The 18,233-nt window shown below is 38.2% G+C and overlaps 1 protein-coding gene across 1 annotated transcript; it reads right to left on the reverse strand.

Moving 5' to 3' along the window:
* Positions 1-3,148: 3,148 nt before the first annotated feature.
* On the reverse strand, positions 3,149-17,210 carry ftcd (formimidoyltransferase cyclodeaminase). Its single transcript, XM_085399561.1, has 14 exons — positions 17,061-17,210; positions 15,344-15,527; positions 15,141-15,269; positions 13,277-13,365; positions 12,891-13,070; positions 12,452-12,589; positions 10,422-10,553; positions 10,276-10,337; positions 4,619-4,745; positions 4,379-4,540; positions 4,181-4,224; positions 3,801-3,939; positions 3,469-3,564; positions 3,149-3,385 (listed from the first exon to the last, which is right to left on the reverse strand). Exons 1-14 carry the CDS (start codon positions 17,112-17,114, stop codon positions 3,302-3,304), a joined length of 1,620 nt encoding a protein of 539 aa, XP_085255687.1. The 5' UTR covers positions 17,115-17,210; the 3' UTR covers positions 3,149-3,301.
* Positions 17,211-18,233: the final 1,023 nt, after the last annotated feature.

Below are 18,233 nucleotides of genomic sequence, written 5' to 3' on the forward strand. Positions count from 1 at the left end.
AAAAGTGGGATATGGTTTAATTTAGTTAGATCTGCAAGCTTGGGAGAAACATTAATACCTAAATATTTTATATTTCCAGATTGCAGTGGTGTAGAAGAGGAATTATGGAGGGAGCAATTAATCGGTAGGACTATCTATCAAAGTCCTTAACGTCTACCTTACTGTCAATATCAATATATTCCATGAAATCAGTGTTATACTTTAGCAGCCTATCTAGCTCAGCACACAGCCCATGTGCTGAGCTTGGCTTTGACCTATGATGTCTTTGGCACTGCTGACATTAAGAATTTTTTTTACAAATCTCTTTCTCATCTATAAAAGTGGTTACAAGGACTTTGACAGATTCTAAGTTGTCATATGTGTGCTGAAAAAAAAAGAAACACATGGCTAAATAAGTAAGATAATTTGCATGGTCAAGTTACTGTTGTTTTTTAAATAACACTGACTATTACTTCCTCAGAAGTTCTGCATAAAAAAGAAACAATATCAGATCATGTTTCCAGAAACAAGCCTTAAAAAAGAATGCACACATAATTTAGTTAAGCATGCTAGATGCAAAAACTGCTTTAACTGCTTAAAAATCATTATTTTTGTATGAGGTATATTTCATGTTAACCAGTGATAAGTAATTATAACAAATATTTATCACAGCACTACTAAATGTAGTCTATTAAGTGTGATAACAGAAGACAGAGGGGCGACATCAAACTAAAGTTGCTCAGTCTTTGTTCCTATTCTGTGCTAGTAAACAAATGGATGATAACGCGGTGATAACTGCATTAGCTATATTCAGAGTTAACGACAATATTGTCATTTTACACAACACTGCTACGGTTAGGTACTGAGTCTGGTGTTGCTCATAGACACCAGAATGCTTGTCGGAGCTGCTAGCTCAACTACAACACTAGTACTAAGAGCAATTTCTGAATACTGTAATACATAAATAAAGTAAATGCATAAATACATGAATAAAGTAATACATAAAAATACTACCAAAAACACATTAACACTAATGAAATATGGCACTAAAGCCAAGAACTAATACTAAAATTAAGGGTAGGATGTGTTAGCAAGACTGTTACGTTAAGGTTAGCTAGGTATAGTTAAGCAGTAATTAACAGTGCTTAAACTCAAAGCTCCTATTTAACTCATATATTTTATATAAATTCAGCGTTTCACATTCTTCCAGAAACCCGACATATTTTCAGTACATTAAGATAAACTGGTAAATCATACTTACTGTAAGGTCTGACAACATACTAGGCAACGTAACCTCCATCTTTGTCTCCTTTGTCTCAGTGGCGCAAAACGATAGCGCCCCCTTCCCGCCGCTGGTATGTCATGTTACTGGGCAGAATTTGTTTTAACACATCAAGTGTGTTAAGCTTTTTACACATTTTTCATGTGTTTACACGGCATGGGAGTCGGGGGCGCACAGGGATTTATTGTTGTTTGATTATTTACTTCACTGTAAATAAATGCACTGTCTTCATTAAAGAGTCCGGCCAGGGCTCTAGAGTGCGACCAATTTGGTCGCAAATACGACCAAATTTTTCAGTGGTGCGACTAAAAAAAAATATTTGGTTGCACCTGTGCGACCAACTGTTCGGGTAGCAAAAAAAAAAAAAAAAAAAAAATCTGCAACCTTCCCTGTGGTCAACAACAGACACACATTATGCCCCTATCGTGGACTAAACCAATCAGAGATAGTAAGGGGCGGGACCTCTCTGATTGGCCGTGGTCCAGTTGAAAGTGCAGGTGGAAGTGGGAGGTGAGTAGCTTGAATAAAGCGATATCAATTCATTAAATCCTGAATCGACTTTTAAATATAACTGTGTTTTGCCAGAAACGTCAGATTCTCAGATTAAAGCTCACAAAACCATTTCAACAACAACCAAACAGTAAATGAGAGCAGGTACACGGATTCCACACAAAGACGTAAACACAGAACGGACCGACGCATCAGAATCAACTTTGTCTTTCTCGGCTTTCTAACCCGACGGCCCGTAGACGGACACGCTGTCGGAGCTTAGCGGTTCTGATGCGTCCGGTCCGCGCTGATTCTGAGCTGCAGGTTTTGTCTCTCTCCAACCAAAATTCACCGAGCCAGCAGCAAAAGAAGCAGCAAACTGCGCTTCACATTTGATCAATGTCGTCATGAATTTTGCCGTTTTGCTTCCATGACTATTACTCCATGCACAGCTAGCTCTCTCTCTATCTCTCTCTGTACTTCAAGAACAGTCTCCAATCTCTGTTTTCTGTATTATTCATTCGCTTATTACCCACCAGTCTACCGTTGTTTACAGCGCTGTCGGCTGCTGGCTTTTTCTTTTCTTTTTCTTTTTTTCACTTAAATGACCTCGGACAAGAAAGCCTATTTTTTCTGTTGTTCAATACTGAAGAAATTTAAACTTTATATGCAGAACATTGTAGAATATTTTTAAGGTTATCTGCTATAAAAAGCCAGACCAGGAAAATCTCCTTCATGTTTTTCTGTGTTTTATTCTCAGTTACTTTCACACAAAGGCATCTGCTGTGATGTTCACAATTCTGATGAAGTCAGTACTGATAAATGATCAGAATTATAATATTTCTGACTGTCTGAGGCTAAGTTGAATCGAATTGGGACTTTGAAAACCGGAATCGAATGGATTATAGAAATCAGTGATGATACCCAGCCCTAGTGAGCAGCCTAGGCACGACAGAAGTGGATGTAGCTGTAATAGGAAAAGAACTATTGCTAACTTTTCTGTTAAGGCCTGATCCTTCTGAAATTCATAGCCAGTGCTCTGACACGGTGTCATCAATCTTTGAATGCTGAAAAAGCACAGTGTATCCAGAAAAACACATTATATTATATAAATTATTATAAAATTTGTGTGCGCCTAACTTTTGTGCCAGTACGCCTAACTTTAAAAAGTTAGGCGTACCGGTACGCCCATGGCAAAAAGTTAGTCTAGAGCCCTGCCGGCGTTTCGGTCCTCTTTCCCCACATCTCCACGGTCTGCCATCGCATACGATAAAATTTTTACCAGTATTTCTAGTACCATGTTCATCCACTGCAACATAATCTGTCCCGACAGAAAATCATCTTACAATAAAATGTTATTGTGATTCTGCTCTGTGAATATGAACGGAAAGAAATGACCAAAAATTAAAAACTTTTACCATTTCAAGTAACCTCTTTATTCTGAAGATTTTCCCTTGTAATACATTCATTGTATCCAGCTCTTCAGTGTTTAAAGTCACATTAATGTCAGATTATCTTCCTTGTGCAGCTTTATTTATTTCTTCAGTCTATTCAGTTTCTTTTCTCTGCCGCATGGAGGATGGCAGCACTGCTGTCTTTGGCTTCATGCAGCAGTTCTGACGCTCTCTTCTGGGTCTGCAGTAGAAACAAAAAAAACGAGTTATTCACAAGCAGAGCATATCAACAGCAACATTGAAGAACCTCATGGACACACTTACTGCTGCTCTGAAGGCTTCATCTGTGATGTCTTTGAGGTTGATCGTGACATTGTAGTATGCTCCAAAAACAGCTGTTTCTAAAGCTTTAGCTGCTACCTGAGACCAGAAATAAAACATGACAGGTGGGCTTATTTACAGCTTTGCTGTTGCAGGCGATGTTTGACAGAAAAGTGGGAGTAAAGACTAAAAGATTTAATATGCATTCATGTTTTAACACACCACTAATAAAAGACAAAGTTCCTCTCAGTTTATATCACCATGATGCTGAAGGTGCACTTTATAACCTTCAGAGAATCTGAGCAGAACAAGTAGAAATGAGTGTTTTTTCACACCTGAGCATCAGACTTGCAGCTAAAATTTCCGTAGACAACCATTTCTTTAAGAGATGGCCAAAGGATGCTGATCCTCTCAGCAAGAGCCAATGGGACGGCAACAGCTTGCTTCAGTCCTTCCTGCATCGCAGCTTCTCTCCTGATGAGAACAACAAACAAATAAACAGGAAGTGTTTCTGCAGCTGACAGAAATGAAATTAGTTTTGACCTTTTCAGCTGTAAAAAGAACAAAGTGAATATTTGATTATTTAAAAAAATGATCACAGGTGGAAACGTGGTTCTGAAAGTTACAAGGACATTTTAAAGACGTTTAAAAAATGTAACCTGACGGCATTCAGTCATTAGCAGTAATTGGTGGTCTTAAAGTCTTGAGTATTCACCTTTTCATTTCCTCTGCAGTTTTCTTTGGCATTTTCAGTGCTGCCTACAACATGAGACGAATATGATCAACTCAAATCTGACATGAAGACAAAACATAATCACACTCTGGTTACAGTGAAAGAAGTAAAGAGTGGAAATGGTTCCGGGTGCCTGCAGATGTTTCTGAGGCTCTCCAGCTGTTGGACCTTCCTCCTCACCATGTAGCTGTTGAAGGCGGAGGAGTCGGCATCCACCATGTCCAGCAATTCATTCATGGCCTGATAAAATGGAGGAATCAGCCTCCTCATCACACTGTCCAGATTCTCAAACTGCCTCTTCCCATACGTCATCTGACCAACCATGGCACCCAGTGCGGCCCCCTACAAAAGGAATACGAAATAAAATAAGTAACTAAAAGTAAAATTGTATCATTTTGTTATGAACCTAAAAGCTCGTACCATTGCACCAACTGCTGCAGAAACTGATCCTCCTCCGGGAGCTGCTGTCCGAGCACCAATGCTCTGAACAAACTGCCGCAGAGACAAAGACACCAGCTGTCCATCCTCCTGTGACTTCACCATGTACCTGCACAGGTGATACACACCACACCTACTTTTAACAAGATATCATCATCATTTATCATCTACTATATAATACTGACAAATAATGTTATATATAGCTTTTGTTTTATTTTAAAATATTCTGGGTTTGTCACAGGATTGATGCTGGATGTTGTTGAGGTTTAAATTTATAATCTTAAATGTTTATATGCTAATTATATTGCTTTATATAAGAAAGGCCTAACTCTGAGTACACTCTGTGCCAAAAGTGCTGACACGAAACTGCATGCTTTTGCAGAAGCATTGTAATTGCAGTAGAAAGTGAAACCAACTAGGCTGTTTGATCGAAACTTAAAGTGTGGTGTGACGTAGAGAGCAAGTATATAAATACCTAGGCTGCCGTTTGTGCTTCAGACCTGGGGTTGTGTGTTTTGTGTTCAGGTCTCATTATCCTGGATATGTAAAATAAAGATAATTTTTAAAGTAAAAGGACCACTTTTGAGCCATGTCTTTCTTGGCCCTAAAGAATCCAAAAGAACCGGAATTTAATACTTGGTGCCAGTGACCCGGATTCTTTTGCGGCTGAGGGGACTAATTTGGACCTTAAGGTACGATCTGATATGAGGTGGACAACAGACCACCTCATACCTATACAAAAGAGTATAGGTAAGCGCAAGCCTGTTGAAAATTGTGCACATTGGATGAATTCTAAATTAGTTGTCCACTGAATTGATGATTATTACCATTAAAGTGGCTCAGTAGTGGAAATTAAACTAAATTATAAAATCTATTAAGTAGATCTCAGGTGACATGTCCATGATACCTTTGGGTAATTAGAAATAAATACAGGTAAAGTTTGGGGATATTTGATAAAATTTATTGTGATTAATTTTAGGGTGAAGTTGAAAGTTGTTGTGATGTATGTTTGAAGTTGGTGTGTTATGTGTGTGTTAAGTCAGCCAAGAAAAGAGATTAGATTAGGACATTTGGTCAGGGAATTTTATTCCCACATTGATTATAGGGTGGGACCCGGGCATCAGATAATAAACTGGCGGTTATAGTCCACAGTGATGCTTCCAGAATTATTTAAAGTACTTAGGAAGGGAATTTGGACTTCCTAGGGGTGCAAAATGTTCTGAGGGTTATGCCTCCACTCTGTTCCGGATGCGGAACATTGTCCTTGGGCGAGAGGGTTAATTCAGCTGGCAACTGCGAGCACTGGGGACGCTCGTTAATAGCTAGTGGTCAAGCACCACTTTTCTTGCACCATTTGACCGACAGGGGCGGGGCCCCCGGGCGTGACCATTTTAAACGTGGCTCACATGTAAGCTTTACATAAAGCTTCAGGCGCCAGCACGACGCTGGGCGTTCATGAGGTGGAGCTTCTTGTCGAGCTGCGTGAAGCTCTTATAGATTAAGATAGGACTTAGTAATCGGGCCGCTGTCCCGGACAGATAACGGCTACAATTGACCAGCAAGGTGGGTGAACCTGGGCTTAGATGCTTTTAAATTAGTCGAAATGGTAGGATGACTAGTACTAGAGGAAGATGAAGTGAAGATGTGAATATGGTAATGGAAATAATTTATCTTGGCAGTTACTGGGAGTCTTTTGTTATATATAAATGTGTGAATGTATAAGTGAAGTGTAAAATTGTCATTTGGAATGAATGATTAAAGGTGAACATTGTTTTGAGAAAAAAGTGTGTGTGAGACGACGAAGTTCAGGGAAGTGTGTAAAATGCTGATGAAAGTATTGCGTGAATGATGCTACAAAACTGAGCTGAAAGAATGGTGATATGTGTGGAAAATTGTTAATTGTCCTGATGTCTGAAAGAGCTTTGCTGGGCACGCTGAAGATTTGGTGTGAATGCTGGCAAATGAAAGAGCTTAGTATATTTAAGTGTGTGTGTGCGTGAAATAAGGGCACATTGTGTTTAGATCAAGACTTAGCAGCAGTGTTGGTCAAGTTACTTGAAAAAAGTAATCAGTAACTAATTACTGATTACTTCCCCCAAAAAGTAATCCTGTTACTTTACTGATTACTTATTTTCAAAAGTAATTAATTACTTAGTTACTTAGTTACTTTTTAAAAACACGATTTACAACCTGAAGAGGTAATAAAGCGATAGATCTTTCAGTCCAATTCTACTTTTTCTGCATAATCCGTCATACAAAATGTAATCAAATGGAAAAGTCTCTTTTTTTTAACTTGTTTTATCAGTTTTAATCTTTTAACTTTATGCATCAAGCAAAAATTTAATTATATGCAACATTCTCTGAGTTGAATAAATTAGTTTAACATTTAAACCTATTTTCTACACATTCCAGCACATAAAATAAAATATTTTTTGTGTTTACACTCACTCTTTCAAATAGATGCAAGTAAAACACAGCAGAACATAAATAAAGTCAAAGACTCAGCGGTCCTGTTGCTCTATTTTCACCTGTAAAGCAGGACTGCGGTAGGCGGAGGTTTACCCTGGTGCAGGTGTGCCGCGGTCAGTTGAAGAATCCGCGAGTTTCTCTGTGAGTTTCCCATTACATCGTTGCGCACTCGGTGCTTGCTTGGAAGTTTAGGAAGTTTTTTCGTTGTAAAAAGAAGTTTTCTTCCCACGCACGATGGACACTAATGTTTTTGTCACTTTTTATGGAATCAAACTCAAAGTAAGGTCAGTACTTCCACGCTTTAAACGCTGCACGCTCATACTCTCTCCCACAATCGATATGTGATCCATTGTTGATCTGCACACAGCTGTTGTCACTAACGGCGCACTCGCTTACGTCACTGTCGTGAGACATTCTCGCACGAAATCACGGTTTTAGTAACGCAGTAACACAGCGTTCCTACGGGAAAGTAACGGTAATCTAATTACCGTTTTTGCAATAGTAATCCCTTACTTTACTCGTTACTTGAAAAAGTAATCAGATTACAGTAATGCGTTACAAGTAACGCGTTACTGCCCATCTCTGACGTTCACCATATCACAACAATGAGGTTATACAAAACACACATATACAAAGGGTTACATGTGAAATTACTTTTGGGGAGAAGCAGAATTGAGATAGTTTGAATCCACAGCTCAGTGCAAAGAGGCATGAGTTAAACCTGATTATAAAATACATATGCAATGAAGAAGCAGCTTACACTCCATTAACATGACCACATAACATGAACGCAAGGAAGAACACGCTTACATTTATCAAGGTGAATACATGAAATAAATTGGTATTTCTGGCCGGAGAGAGAGAAGTGGGTCATTTAAGCACTCATGATAATAATGAAAATGTCTCAGTTTTGTTATTTTTAGGTGTAAAGCAGACCTGGATCAATTTTCCACATGCAGCGGTCGGAAGAAACTTATAGGTAAACATCACTGGAAACGTTCAGGCCGAGTTTCTGGTTGAATTGGCTGAAGACAAGGAATGCTGTTATTTAAGGTGGGACATCAAAATTTGGGTTAGTAAACTTGGGGAAGAGAAAACTGACTGCTTAAGTGGGAAAACACTGCAAAAAGAAACATACAAAATCACACACACAAACAGAAAATGCATTAACCTTACAACTACGAGAGAGCTCATGAAGATTAGACAGCATGTTGAGCATGTGAGTCTGTTTATTAGTGTTAAAATAGTGTGAATTTAACACACTTAAACTCTGAAGTTGAGGAATAACTCAGAAAAGCTCCATGACAAGAGAGTGACGTTGGTGAAAATGAAAAAGTGATTAAGAGCTTGAAGTAGTTTTAAAATAGTGAATTGGAAATGCTCTTGTGTCGATTGAGCAAAACAAGTGATTTTTCTAGGAAGGAATAAAAAAATTTAATAATGTGGTAAGATTTAAATATGCCTTTCTCTTGTCATGGTAACTTCTTGAGATATGACTCAGTATGCAAATTAGCTGAAATGAGTGGTGAGAAAGAAGCTTCCTGTGTGGCTGTGTGTCTGAGGCTTTCAATGAAGGAAACATAGCAGAGACTGAGGAGGATTACTTGGTGAAAGATATAATAGCAAAGTAACAGGATAATAAATTAAGGTGGTCAGGTCTGTTCAGAAGGGCAGATTTGGACAAGAAATTTATAATTTAGTGATGACACATTGTTATAACGGGTTTATATCTTATGCTAAATCTATGTATGTTAAAGTGCTAAAAGGGGAACATAACTGTGTGGCTTTTAACAAGATTTTTTGTGTGTATTTAGCAGGTGAAATTATGTCAGTTGACCTCGGACTCTCAGGACGCTGTGGAATCTGAGGCCAACCACTGAGATATGATGTGGGGAAGAATGAACAGAGGGAGTGATTTTAAGTCTGATTTCAGACTATGTAAGTATTAATTAAACCAAGAGTAGGGCAAAACTTTTGTGGCCCTGAAGTTTTAATCTCCATAACATATTGATAGATTAATAAGCAACATTTTTGTGTGTTTAAGATCCTTGGGGTTGTTGTTTGAGTGATGGGTGGATTCTGTCAGTTAGATTTGGGTTGTTTTCTTATTTTATTAGAGGGAGTTTTAGTAAACATGGACATGTCTAGAATTGGGCCCTTTAAAATTGTAACAGTGCACTTAGAGAAAACCTGTCAGGTGATTATGTGTTGTGTTTTGATGAGCTAATAATCAGCTCTCTTTTTTTTCATTTTTTGTAAGCAGGCCTTCAAGATTGAATTAACAGCGCTGAAAAGCGCCAAGCAAACTACTGTTTTGGACGCTTGGCCTCAAATTAGGTGAACCACAGCCTCACAGATCTGGGACTATGGACCATACGGATCGGGCTCTCATTGGCATGTTTCAAAATTTTTTTTTTTTTTTTGCCTCAGATGAAGACAGATGAACTGCTCCATCTACAAAGTGGAATTTCTGAGCACCTGAATAGAGAAACTCTAAATCCCCCAACAGGACCTTCATGAAAATCATAACATGTTTGACCTCTTTTCTAGTGACGGCACTGCTAGTGAGAGACGTACGGTTTTTGATATTGTCATTGCAGAACAAACTGACATTGATACAAGATATCAGATATCACTGATACAAATATGATTGATATGGAACCACTGATATCAGTAACTACTGGAGGGACTACTATAAAAAAAAATAACTGATTCAACCAACAGATTCTGTCTGCCATGATTCTTTTTAAGACATGTCCCACCTTAACACTGTATAAGAAATGGTTCTCACATTTGTTGAAATATGGTCCTTAAAAGACACCAAAATACAACAGATGCTGGCATCATCTCAGTGGAAAAGAAGCATCCGACTGGTGTGCTAGGGTTCAGAAGTTCAGAAACATGATGTAAAATCTGGTACCAGAGACAACCTACTAACCCTCAATGATTATTAGGTGGGTTTGGCAGTTTTCTCAATCCACTCCACAAATGTTCTAGAGACTTTAAAAGGATTTATAATGTCCTTCTGCTTTCTGTTTATTTATTACTCACAGATAAAATGTAATCCTGTCATTATAAGGGCTGAATGTTCTTCGATGTTCTTATATATTTTTTGGGATATAAAGTATATAATGAATCAGCTGACTACATCACAGTTTGTAAATACTCACTCTATGATTCTCTCCTTTGGATTAAACAGACCGAGGGAGTCGAGGCCAAGTTTACTGATCACCTGACAACAAACAAACAAACAATCAGAGCCTATAATTTATTAAAATATCTTAAAAAAAAAAAAAAAAAAGAGTCATCTGCTGACCAGTCGGACTTTGTGCTCCTCTTTGATAATGAAGAGTCGTTCTCTCTGGATGTAAAAGTCAGCAGAGTCCAGCAGAGCCTTCAGAGGGATCAGGCCGACAATCTGAGAGCCGACCACAGGCAAGTTTAGGTCCTAAAAGACAATTTCAATAAAAGAAAAAATTAAGTCAGTAACAGTCTAAGGATTTGTTGGTCTTTACTTAACCCTTTAAGACCTACCATAGTCTGCCAGAGCTTATATTTATATTTTTACATGCTGTAGTTCCCTTTTTGGGAGCATTTCAAGTTGCTATACGTTAATACAACAGTTATAGCTCAAATTTTAATAATATGTATGCATTAAGTCCATAGTAACCACAAAAATTGCAAAAAAGTGCAATAAACCACAAAAGAAATTAAAATCGTTTTTAGTTTTTTTTTACATATATTTATAGTTAGAGAAATTTAACCTCTTAAGCACCAAGGGGGGTTTCTGAACTTCCTGCTCGAAAATGTAATGCCCAAATTTAATTGATTATTTCTCTCCAATTACAAACTCTGTCCTTACAATCTTGGTATCAAAATAAAGCTAACACTCACCAGAGGTGTAAATATTGAAGCAGATATTACTGTGTCAAAGTTCCTGAGACTGGAACACAGGAAAAGTAAGTATATTTTATCCTCGCCTAATTTTTTTTTTTTTTTAATTTTTAGCATATAACCCTTTTAAAAATATGCCTCAGATCACATTTGGTTCCAGGATTTCAGTAACCAACATATAAACATCATCTGTGCAAAGATTTATGTTTCTAAAGTGAAACAGTGAAAAATTACTGCCCTGTCAATACATCAATATCCAGACGTAGTACAAAAATGACCAAATTTGGCACATAATTGGACACCATGCCAGTTGAATTTTTTTAGGTATTAAAGAGCAGAAATTAATAAATTTTATTATCAGGCCTAAAAATGCTCTTTTTTAAAATATATTTTTGAAGAATTAACCACACATTTACATGGTAATGGCCCTTTTCTGCAGTGCGCATGAAGCGTTTAAATGGTCTCTGGCCCTTTAAACTCCGAGGGGCTGTAACTTTGGTTTCTTTTGGTCAATTTGCATGATTGACACCTCTTTTTAATTGTTTTAGACAATAGAATCAAAGTAACGATGCCACGTTCACGTCACTTCAACCAATCAGACGTGGGCCCAAATTTGCTGCATGTGGCGTCTGTCCAGTCACGTGTCTGTAGGTGGGTCTAAAATGGAGGTTGTTGACAGAAAACGGCTCTGATGCGGCTAGGTAGGCATGGTAACTACTGGTAATCACGTGGCTACCGGCTACCAGCGAAAATAACGGAGGAAATCGGGATGGTAAGCCAATCTCTGTCTTAGCGCATTTGCACCACTCTGTGTTTTAGTGGTCTTCTTTTGCGGCTCATTCAGTGAATTTTGGTCTGATCGTGGTGAAACTTGGTGTGTGGAGTCAGTGATAGCTCTGGAAGCTAACCAGCCTATCTTTAGCCGGTTACATGAAGTCTGGAGAATTTCCGGTTCAGTTTTGTTTGTTTAGCGGTCTTCTGTGCATTTACGTAACTGCTTGTTTAATCATGGCTTGTTTTCAATGTGTTTGGTGGTTGTAGAAATGGTTTATATGACATTTTAGCTGAGATTCTGAGGTTTCTGTGGATACCACACATGTCTGGACTTATATTTCTCATCCTGTGTTATAACTGATTAAACGAGATGTCCTCCTTTTTGCCCCCGGTACCGGGGGCGTGGGGCTTAAGTGGTTTTAAGAGGTTTATCCCTCAAAACTGTAAATAAAAAAAAGTTGTACAAAAAAGTTTCCAACAACAGGAAATTTATTTTGAGTGTCTTCATAATTTTATTTTTGAGATACATCAATTTTTATATACTACAGGAAAAATGAAAATGAGTATTATAATGCTAATTTGCAAAAAAACCAGCATGTGCATCAAAATAAACTATTTCCAGCAGTGTAATTTGAGTTCTAAGCATCCCAGAAACGACACAAAGTACACAGCTCTAACCTCCGCATCTCTGCAGATCTCCTCATACACAGCATGGAGGGGCGTCACCTCATAGTCCAGAATGTTGGTGGAAACCTGAGCAAGGTTAGCCTCATCCAGGTACCAACCAATCCCCTGCACCTTCTTCAGCTGCCCAGGCTTATGAACACAGAGAAGAAGAAAAAAAGATTTTAATACTTAGTTTTATATCAAGTCCTATTTAATTAAGTAAACCTTTCAAACAAACATAAGAAATTCAAAAATAATCGGAAATTTCAACAAATTCTCCAAAAAGTGGAAAATATTAGAAAAAAATTGATTTAAAAAAGAAAAATCTGAAAAATTCATCAACAAAACAGGAAGAAAGAAATTCTAAAAGGACATTTTAATCATGTCATGACAGCGAGCAACACCCACAGCATGAAAAGCTAAATAAATAACCCAGATTCCCAGGACGCACCTGGTCCTTCCCTCGACCCTGCTCCCGGATGTCCAGTGCTATGCGATGAGCCTGTTCTTTAGTGCTGATCAGGTTCACATTATAGGCAATGAGGAACTTACGAGCACCAGTTACTGTTGCGCCCCAAGATGGTACAAAGTCGGCGGGGCCAAAGTCAGGGGCCCATTCATCACGTTTCAACTGGAGGGAGAAAAACATTGTAATTGGAAATAGAGACAATTTTCTTGTGGTTAACCATATTTCAAGTTAAAAATAAAAATCAATCACTGACCCTGCTGTTACAAAGAAACCTTTTTTTTTTTTTTAGAAATCATTCTCAGAAGTTAGAGCCACACAACACTAAATGAGCGAAGAAGAAAGGAGATAATGATTTGATGAGTCCTCACCTTTTCAGGCAAAGCTTCGTACTCTCCTGTTCGCACAGATGGGAGGCTTCTCCTGGTCTCTGTTCGAGCTGCTTCTCCATAAAGATACACTGTGGAAAAAGAACCTTATTTACTTCTTAATTTGAATTTAAACCAAAAACAGTGTATAGTAAGCTGAGACTTGAATCTCGGGTTTATTGCTGAGAGGGTGAAGCCTCCCTTTTGGTTCTAATGTAAAAACATTTTGTGGTTTTTAAAAATCAGAGCAGTCAGGAAAAAACCCCCAAATCATTTTACCTCATTAACCTTCCAGTTCTGTGCTCCCCCATCCCTCTTACTTTAGTGTTCTCATTCAAAATTGACCAGTCTGTTTTAACAGCTCTTAAAAGAATGACCAGGAATACAGTGCCACCCACTCATTTGCACTTCTGGAGTTTTGTTCTGGGCTCAGCATGCACTGGAGCTGACGTCCAAATGTTTGCATTTGTAGTGACAAAGTTGCTCTCTGACTTTGGCAGCAATTTATTGACAACTCAGTAAGAACATGGTAATAGTGTGGAGTGAGGCATAAAGGGACAATAGTTCCATAATACCGTATACCACTATGCAATTACAGTATAATAACTAGTAATAGCTTGTTTCATTGGCTTTTAGCTTTTGCATGCAGCATAGTAGAAATGGTAGTCTTATATTTAGTTGCACTGATTTATAGTTATTATATAAAAACTACCACACAAGTACACCACAGCATCAAATATAAAATATTTGAATATTATTACATTCAAACAAAGGACCCTTTTTAAGGTATATGGAAAATTCATTTCACATATAAATATTGTAATATTATCCTAATATATGAAAACACCAACGTGCATTATTATCTTATTATCATGCCATTACTACCACATCACTGTTATTATAAATGTATTCCCATAATTCTGCACAGAAATTACTATTTTATTGCTCACAGCTTCTCTTATTCTTAGAAAAATATTACTGTACTGTTACTAACAGCTTTACCCTCACAGGCATCATTATTCTATGCTATACATTTCGGCCAATAGTGGTCAACTAAAAATTACTTTGTTTATTATCTTGTATGTACATTAAAATTAAATAGTAATACGTAGTTCCCACTCTTTTATTGCCACATTATTGGCCCAGGATTATGTTATTATTGGGCTCTAACATAAAGTGTTTTATTTTCATCTCAGAAGTCAAGATAAGATAAGACTTTTGACTCAGTTAAGAAACAATAAATAAATCAACTTCTGACTCTTTGGCTTCATTTGAATGCGACAGGTGATTTTTTTTTTCATGTACTTGGTCTCTCACCACTGATACAACACTAGCATCTGTGCAATCGGTCTCCGTACAGCTCTTATAGTCCTGAATAACAAACCAAAACCTTCCACTTCAGTCTGATTTCCTCAGCTACAAAAGACTTATTAAATTCCAGACTTATTTACTTACAATATGAAATTCTGAATTAAGTAGCACCTCTGTCATTTACCTAACTCACACAAAAATTCTGGGCACTGATCAGCACCTTCCACAAAACAAGGAGACATTGTTGCCATCATTAGAAAACCACTGGGTGGAGAAAAAGGCTTAACAACAAAAACCTCACAACTGTGAAACATTGCAGGTTGTCATAAGTCTGTCTGTGTTACTTGCTTTTTGTGCTTTATGTCTCGTCTGTCTTATCCAGGTATTGCTGTTTTTTGTTTTTTTTTTAGTTTTCCTAATAAACAATAAAAATTGACTATTTTTTTTTAATTTTACATTGGCATTTAGTTTTATAATTTTATTCTGTTTCTCATTCTTGTTTTCTTGCATGTTTGACTGCAATAAAGCTGAAGCTGTTTTTTTTAATGAGCCTCACCGGGCACATGCAGCATCTCTGCCAGTTTCTGTCCGAACACGTTGGCACACTGCACGCAGTTGTCCATGCTGACGTTCTGGACGGGGATGAAGGGACAAACGTCCATGGCCCCGGTCCGAGGATGTTCACCTGGACAGGAAACATGTTAATGCCTTGATGTTAGGAAGCAGCTCCCTGAGATGAGCTGCTGGGCTCAGACACACCTGAATGTTTTCTCATGTCAATAAGGCTGAAGGCCTGGCGGGCGGCGTTCAGCGCCCCCTCCACCACTGCCTCAGGAGAGCCCACAAAGGTGTAGACGGTGCGGTTAGTGGAGGCTCCAGGGTCGACGTCCAGCAGGCTGCAGCCGGGTGTGCTGGAGATGGCTGCTGAGATGGCATCGATCACCTAAACAGTTCATAGAGAAGTTGTAATAATGTGGCTCACCTGCTTTAGTTAGTCAAGCTCAAAGGAAATATTGTGTTAATAAAGAGCAAGAACACTTTGGATTGCGAGTAAGGATACTGCGGTGGCCAGAGTTTAGACTGTAATAATGGCTCTAATGAGCATCACAATGAAGTGAATGACCAGAATTTTATGCAGAATTGATTCTATAACTGTAGAAATTTACACTCAGCTGTCATTGAAATAAAATGGAAACAATTTGAAATGATTTAAAACCCGCATTAAACTGGAAATAGAACAAAGATAACATCAAAAAATTGAGAATTTGTGTTAGCAACAAGTATCAAAATCTTAAATTAGGAACATGTTTCTCAATGTACTGCATCGGCTCTATTTAATTATTTATTTATTTATTTACATTGTTATGAGGACACCAGTTGCTGCAGTTTGAAAACGACATACGTCCTTTCTCTTTCATAAAGTTGGGTTTCAGCTTCACCTGTTTTGTATTTTTGGTATCATAAAGCATCAGATGCTTTCAGTGAGTGTCCAATTTGGACTGTACTCTGGTTTGATTGGCAGCTGATTTTTTACAAACCAGTGCTGCTGGAATATGAGAACAGTGTAGTTTGTCAAAAAACAAGCATATTCTGTGGTTAAACAGAAAATCAGCTGATTATTTAATGTTCCCACTTCCGTGGAACTGTTTTCCTCTTGTGGGAACAGAGGGCAAAGGTCAGTACACAGCTTTACTCTGGAGTGAATCTTTAATGTCTGTTTAACGAATGTTTCAACAGATAATCTGAACTCAAGAGCACCTCACTCACACGTTAAACACATCAGTCTCCTGCAGATTTCATGTTGAGACATTTAAACTGTTTTCAGAGCAGTTTAAAGATATTTTGTTTGTTTAAAGATAAAAAAGATTAGCTGTTTAATGTTTAATGACATATCTCATTACTCTAAACCATATCTTGGTCACTTTTTACTGAACCGCAGTTTTTGACAGTTTAAGTTATATTCTAGCATTTTATGCACTTCCTGTTCAGTAAAGATCCAGAAATCTGTCAATATTTTTATTTTAAATTCAAAGGCAAATGAAGAATGAAGTCTAGGATCTTGCTATGCTCTTCTTTTCTCTTTTCCTTTCTCCTCAGATGGCTGTTCCTCTGAGGGAGGCTACTTCCTGTAAGATGAAGTTCTTCCTCCCCACTGTCACCAAGTGCTGTTCACAGGGAATCATCCGATTCTCTCTCTCTCATGATCTCAAACTGCCAAAAGAGCCTAAAGTTTTTTCTGATTTTTTAAAATCATCTCAATGTCAAAGATATATAAACTATTAAATCAAACACACAGATCAAAGCAGCAAATACAAACACTTGCAGTTGTAACTTTAAAACTAAAGTCAAACAGCATTTCAATTCACAATGAGCACATTTATACTTGAATCACATTTTGCTGATAATACTCACACACCTTTACTTATTTACTTTAAACTGTTTAAATGTTAATTAGGCAGAAAAGTCCTCCTCTCACCTCTTTGTTTCGGCCCTCGGAGAAGTTGGGGACACACTCCACCAGCCGAGCCATGGTGCCTGCTAACTGAATGAAAACCCAAAGAGTTCAGTTTCACCCAAGTCCAACCTCACATACCCCCCTCCAAAAACCTCTGAACCCCTCAGACAGACACTGAGCAGCGGTTCAATCATTAACTGTGTGCAGCAGATCAGTATGTAGGTCACCTGACAATGATTACCACCTCTGCACACAGACACTCTTTCAAATGCCAGCAGATTTTTTCTACATAAGAGAACTCTGTCTCAGTTTCTGATCACAGGCTGCGCTCTTGAGATAGTCCAGTCCAGAAGGGCAGAAAAAGCATGTTTCCTTCTATTCCTAAATCCTTGACCAACCAATCAGCATACTTCAAGACATTACTGATGCTGAATTTGTGAAAACTAAAATAAAACATAGACTTTTCATTCTAATAATTTTATCCTTTAGCTCTATGTTCACTGAGATCTGTCTCGCTAGCGTCCTGTAGCTGAATTTTTGCCAATTTCAGTACAGTGTGAGACATATAGGGATAGCCATAAACATCTGGGCTCTGTGCTGTGAAACAAATTCAACATACTCAGAATAACTTCCAGTTACCTGGATTTATGGCTTTACCCTACCCTAACATCATCAGTCAGACAAAGAGGCCATAAGAAAGTAGGTATCAACATTAGGTTAAACCAGGTCAGTCTAGGTACAAGTGCTGTAAAATGACAAGGGTGGCTTTGGCAGCATGTGACCAATTTGCCACCTAGCCGAAAACCCGTAGTGATCACGTACGTGTCTGTAGTATTGGAAGAGTTGAGACACATTTTTTTATAAACACTGCATCTCTGTGGGTTTTAAACCCCAAAACACGCTGCACCAAAAATTAGCCCACTCCAAGAATCAGGTCCCCCGACACAAACAGAGTAAGATAGTGTACGCTGTTAAGTGCCAAGAGGATTGCCAGGATTTATCTATTGGAGAAACCAAACAACCTCTGCCAAAGCAGATGGCACAACACAGAAGAGCTACCTCATCAAACCAAGACTCTGCGGTCTATTTACACGTACAGGCCAGTGCACACTCTTTCAATGATGAGGATGTACACATCCTGGACAGGGAGGAACGCTGGTTTGAGTGCGGAGTCAAGGAGGCCATTTACGTGAA

Source organism: Rhamphochromis longiceps, linkage group LG23 (genome assembly GCF_057381845.1).
Source record: "Rhamphochromis longiceps isolate RC_006_pf linkage group LG23, R_longiceps_female_GT1.1, whole genome shotgun sequence".
Taxonomy (NCBI): domain Eukaryota; kingdom Metazoa; phylum Chordata; class Actinopteri; order Cichliformes; family Cichlidae; genus Rhamphochromis; species Rhamphochromis longiceps.

What these genes read in the sequence shown, in the direction of transcription:
- ftcd (XM_085399561.1), bottom strand. Translation starts at nt 17,114, where the DNA reads ATGGCTCGGCTGGTGGAGTGTGTCCCCAACTTCTCCGAGGGCCGAAAC. An exon ending in AGAGATGCTGCATGTGCCCG is followed by an intron (nt 13,366 to 15,140) that starts GTGAGGCTCATT and finishes CTTTTTCCACAG; the next exon opens with TGTATCTTTATGGAGAAGCA. An exon ending in ACTGCAGAGGAAATGAAAAG is followed by an intron (nt 3,940 to 4,180) that starts GTGAATACTCAA and finishes TGTTCTCATCAG; the next exon opens with GAGAGAAGCTGCGATGCAGG.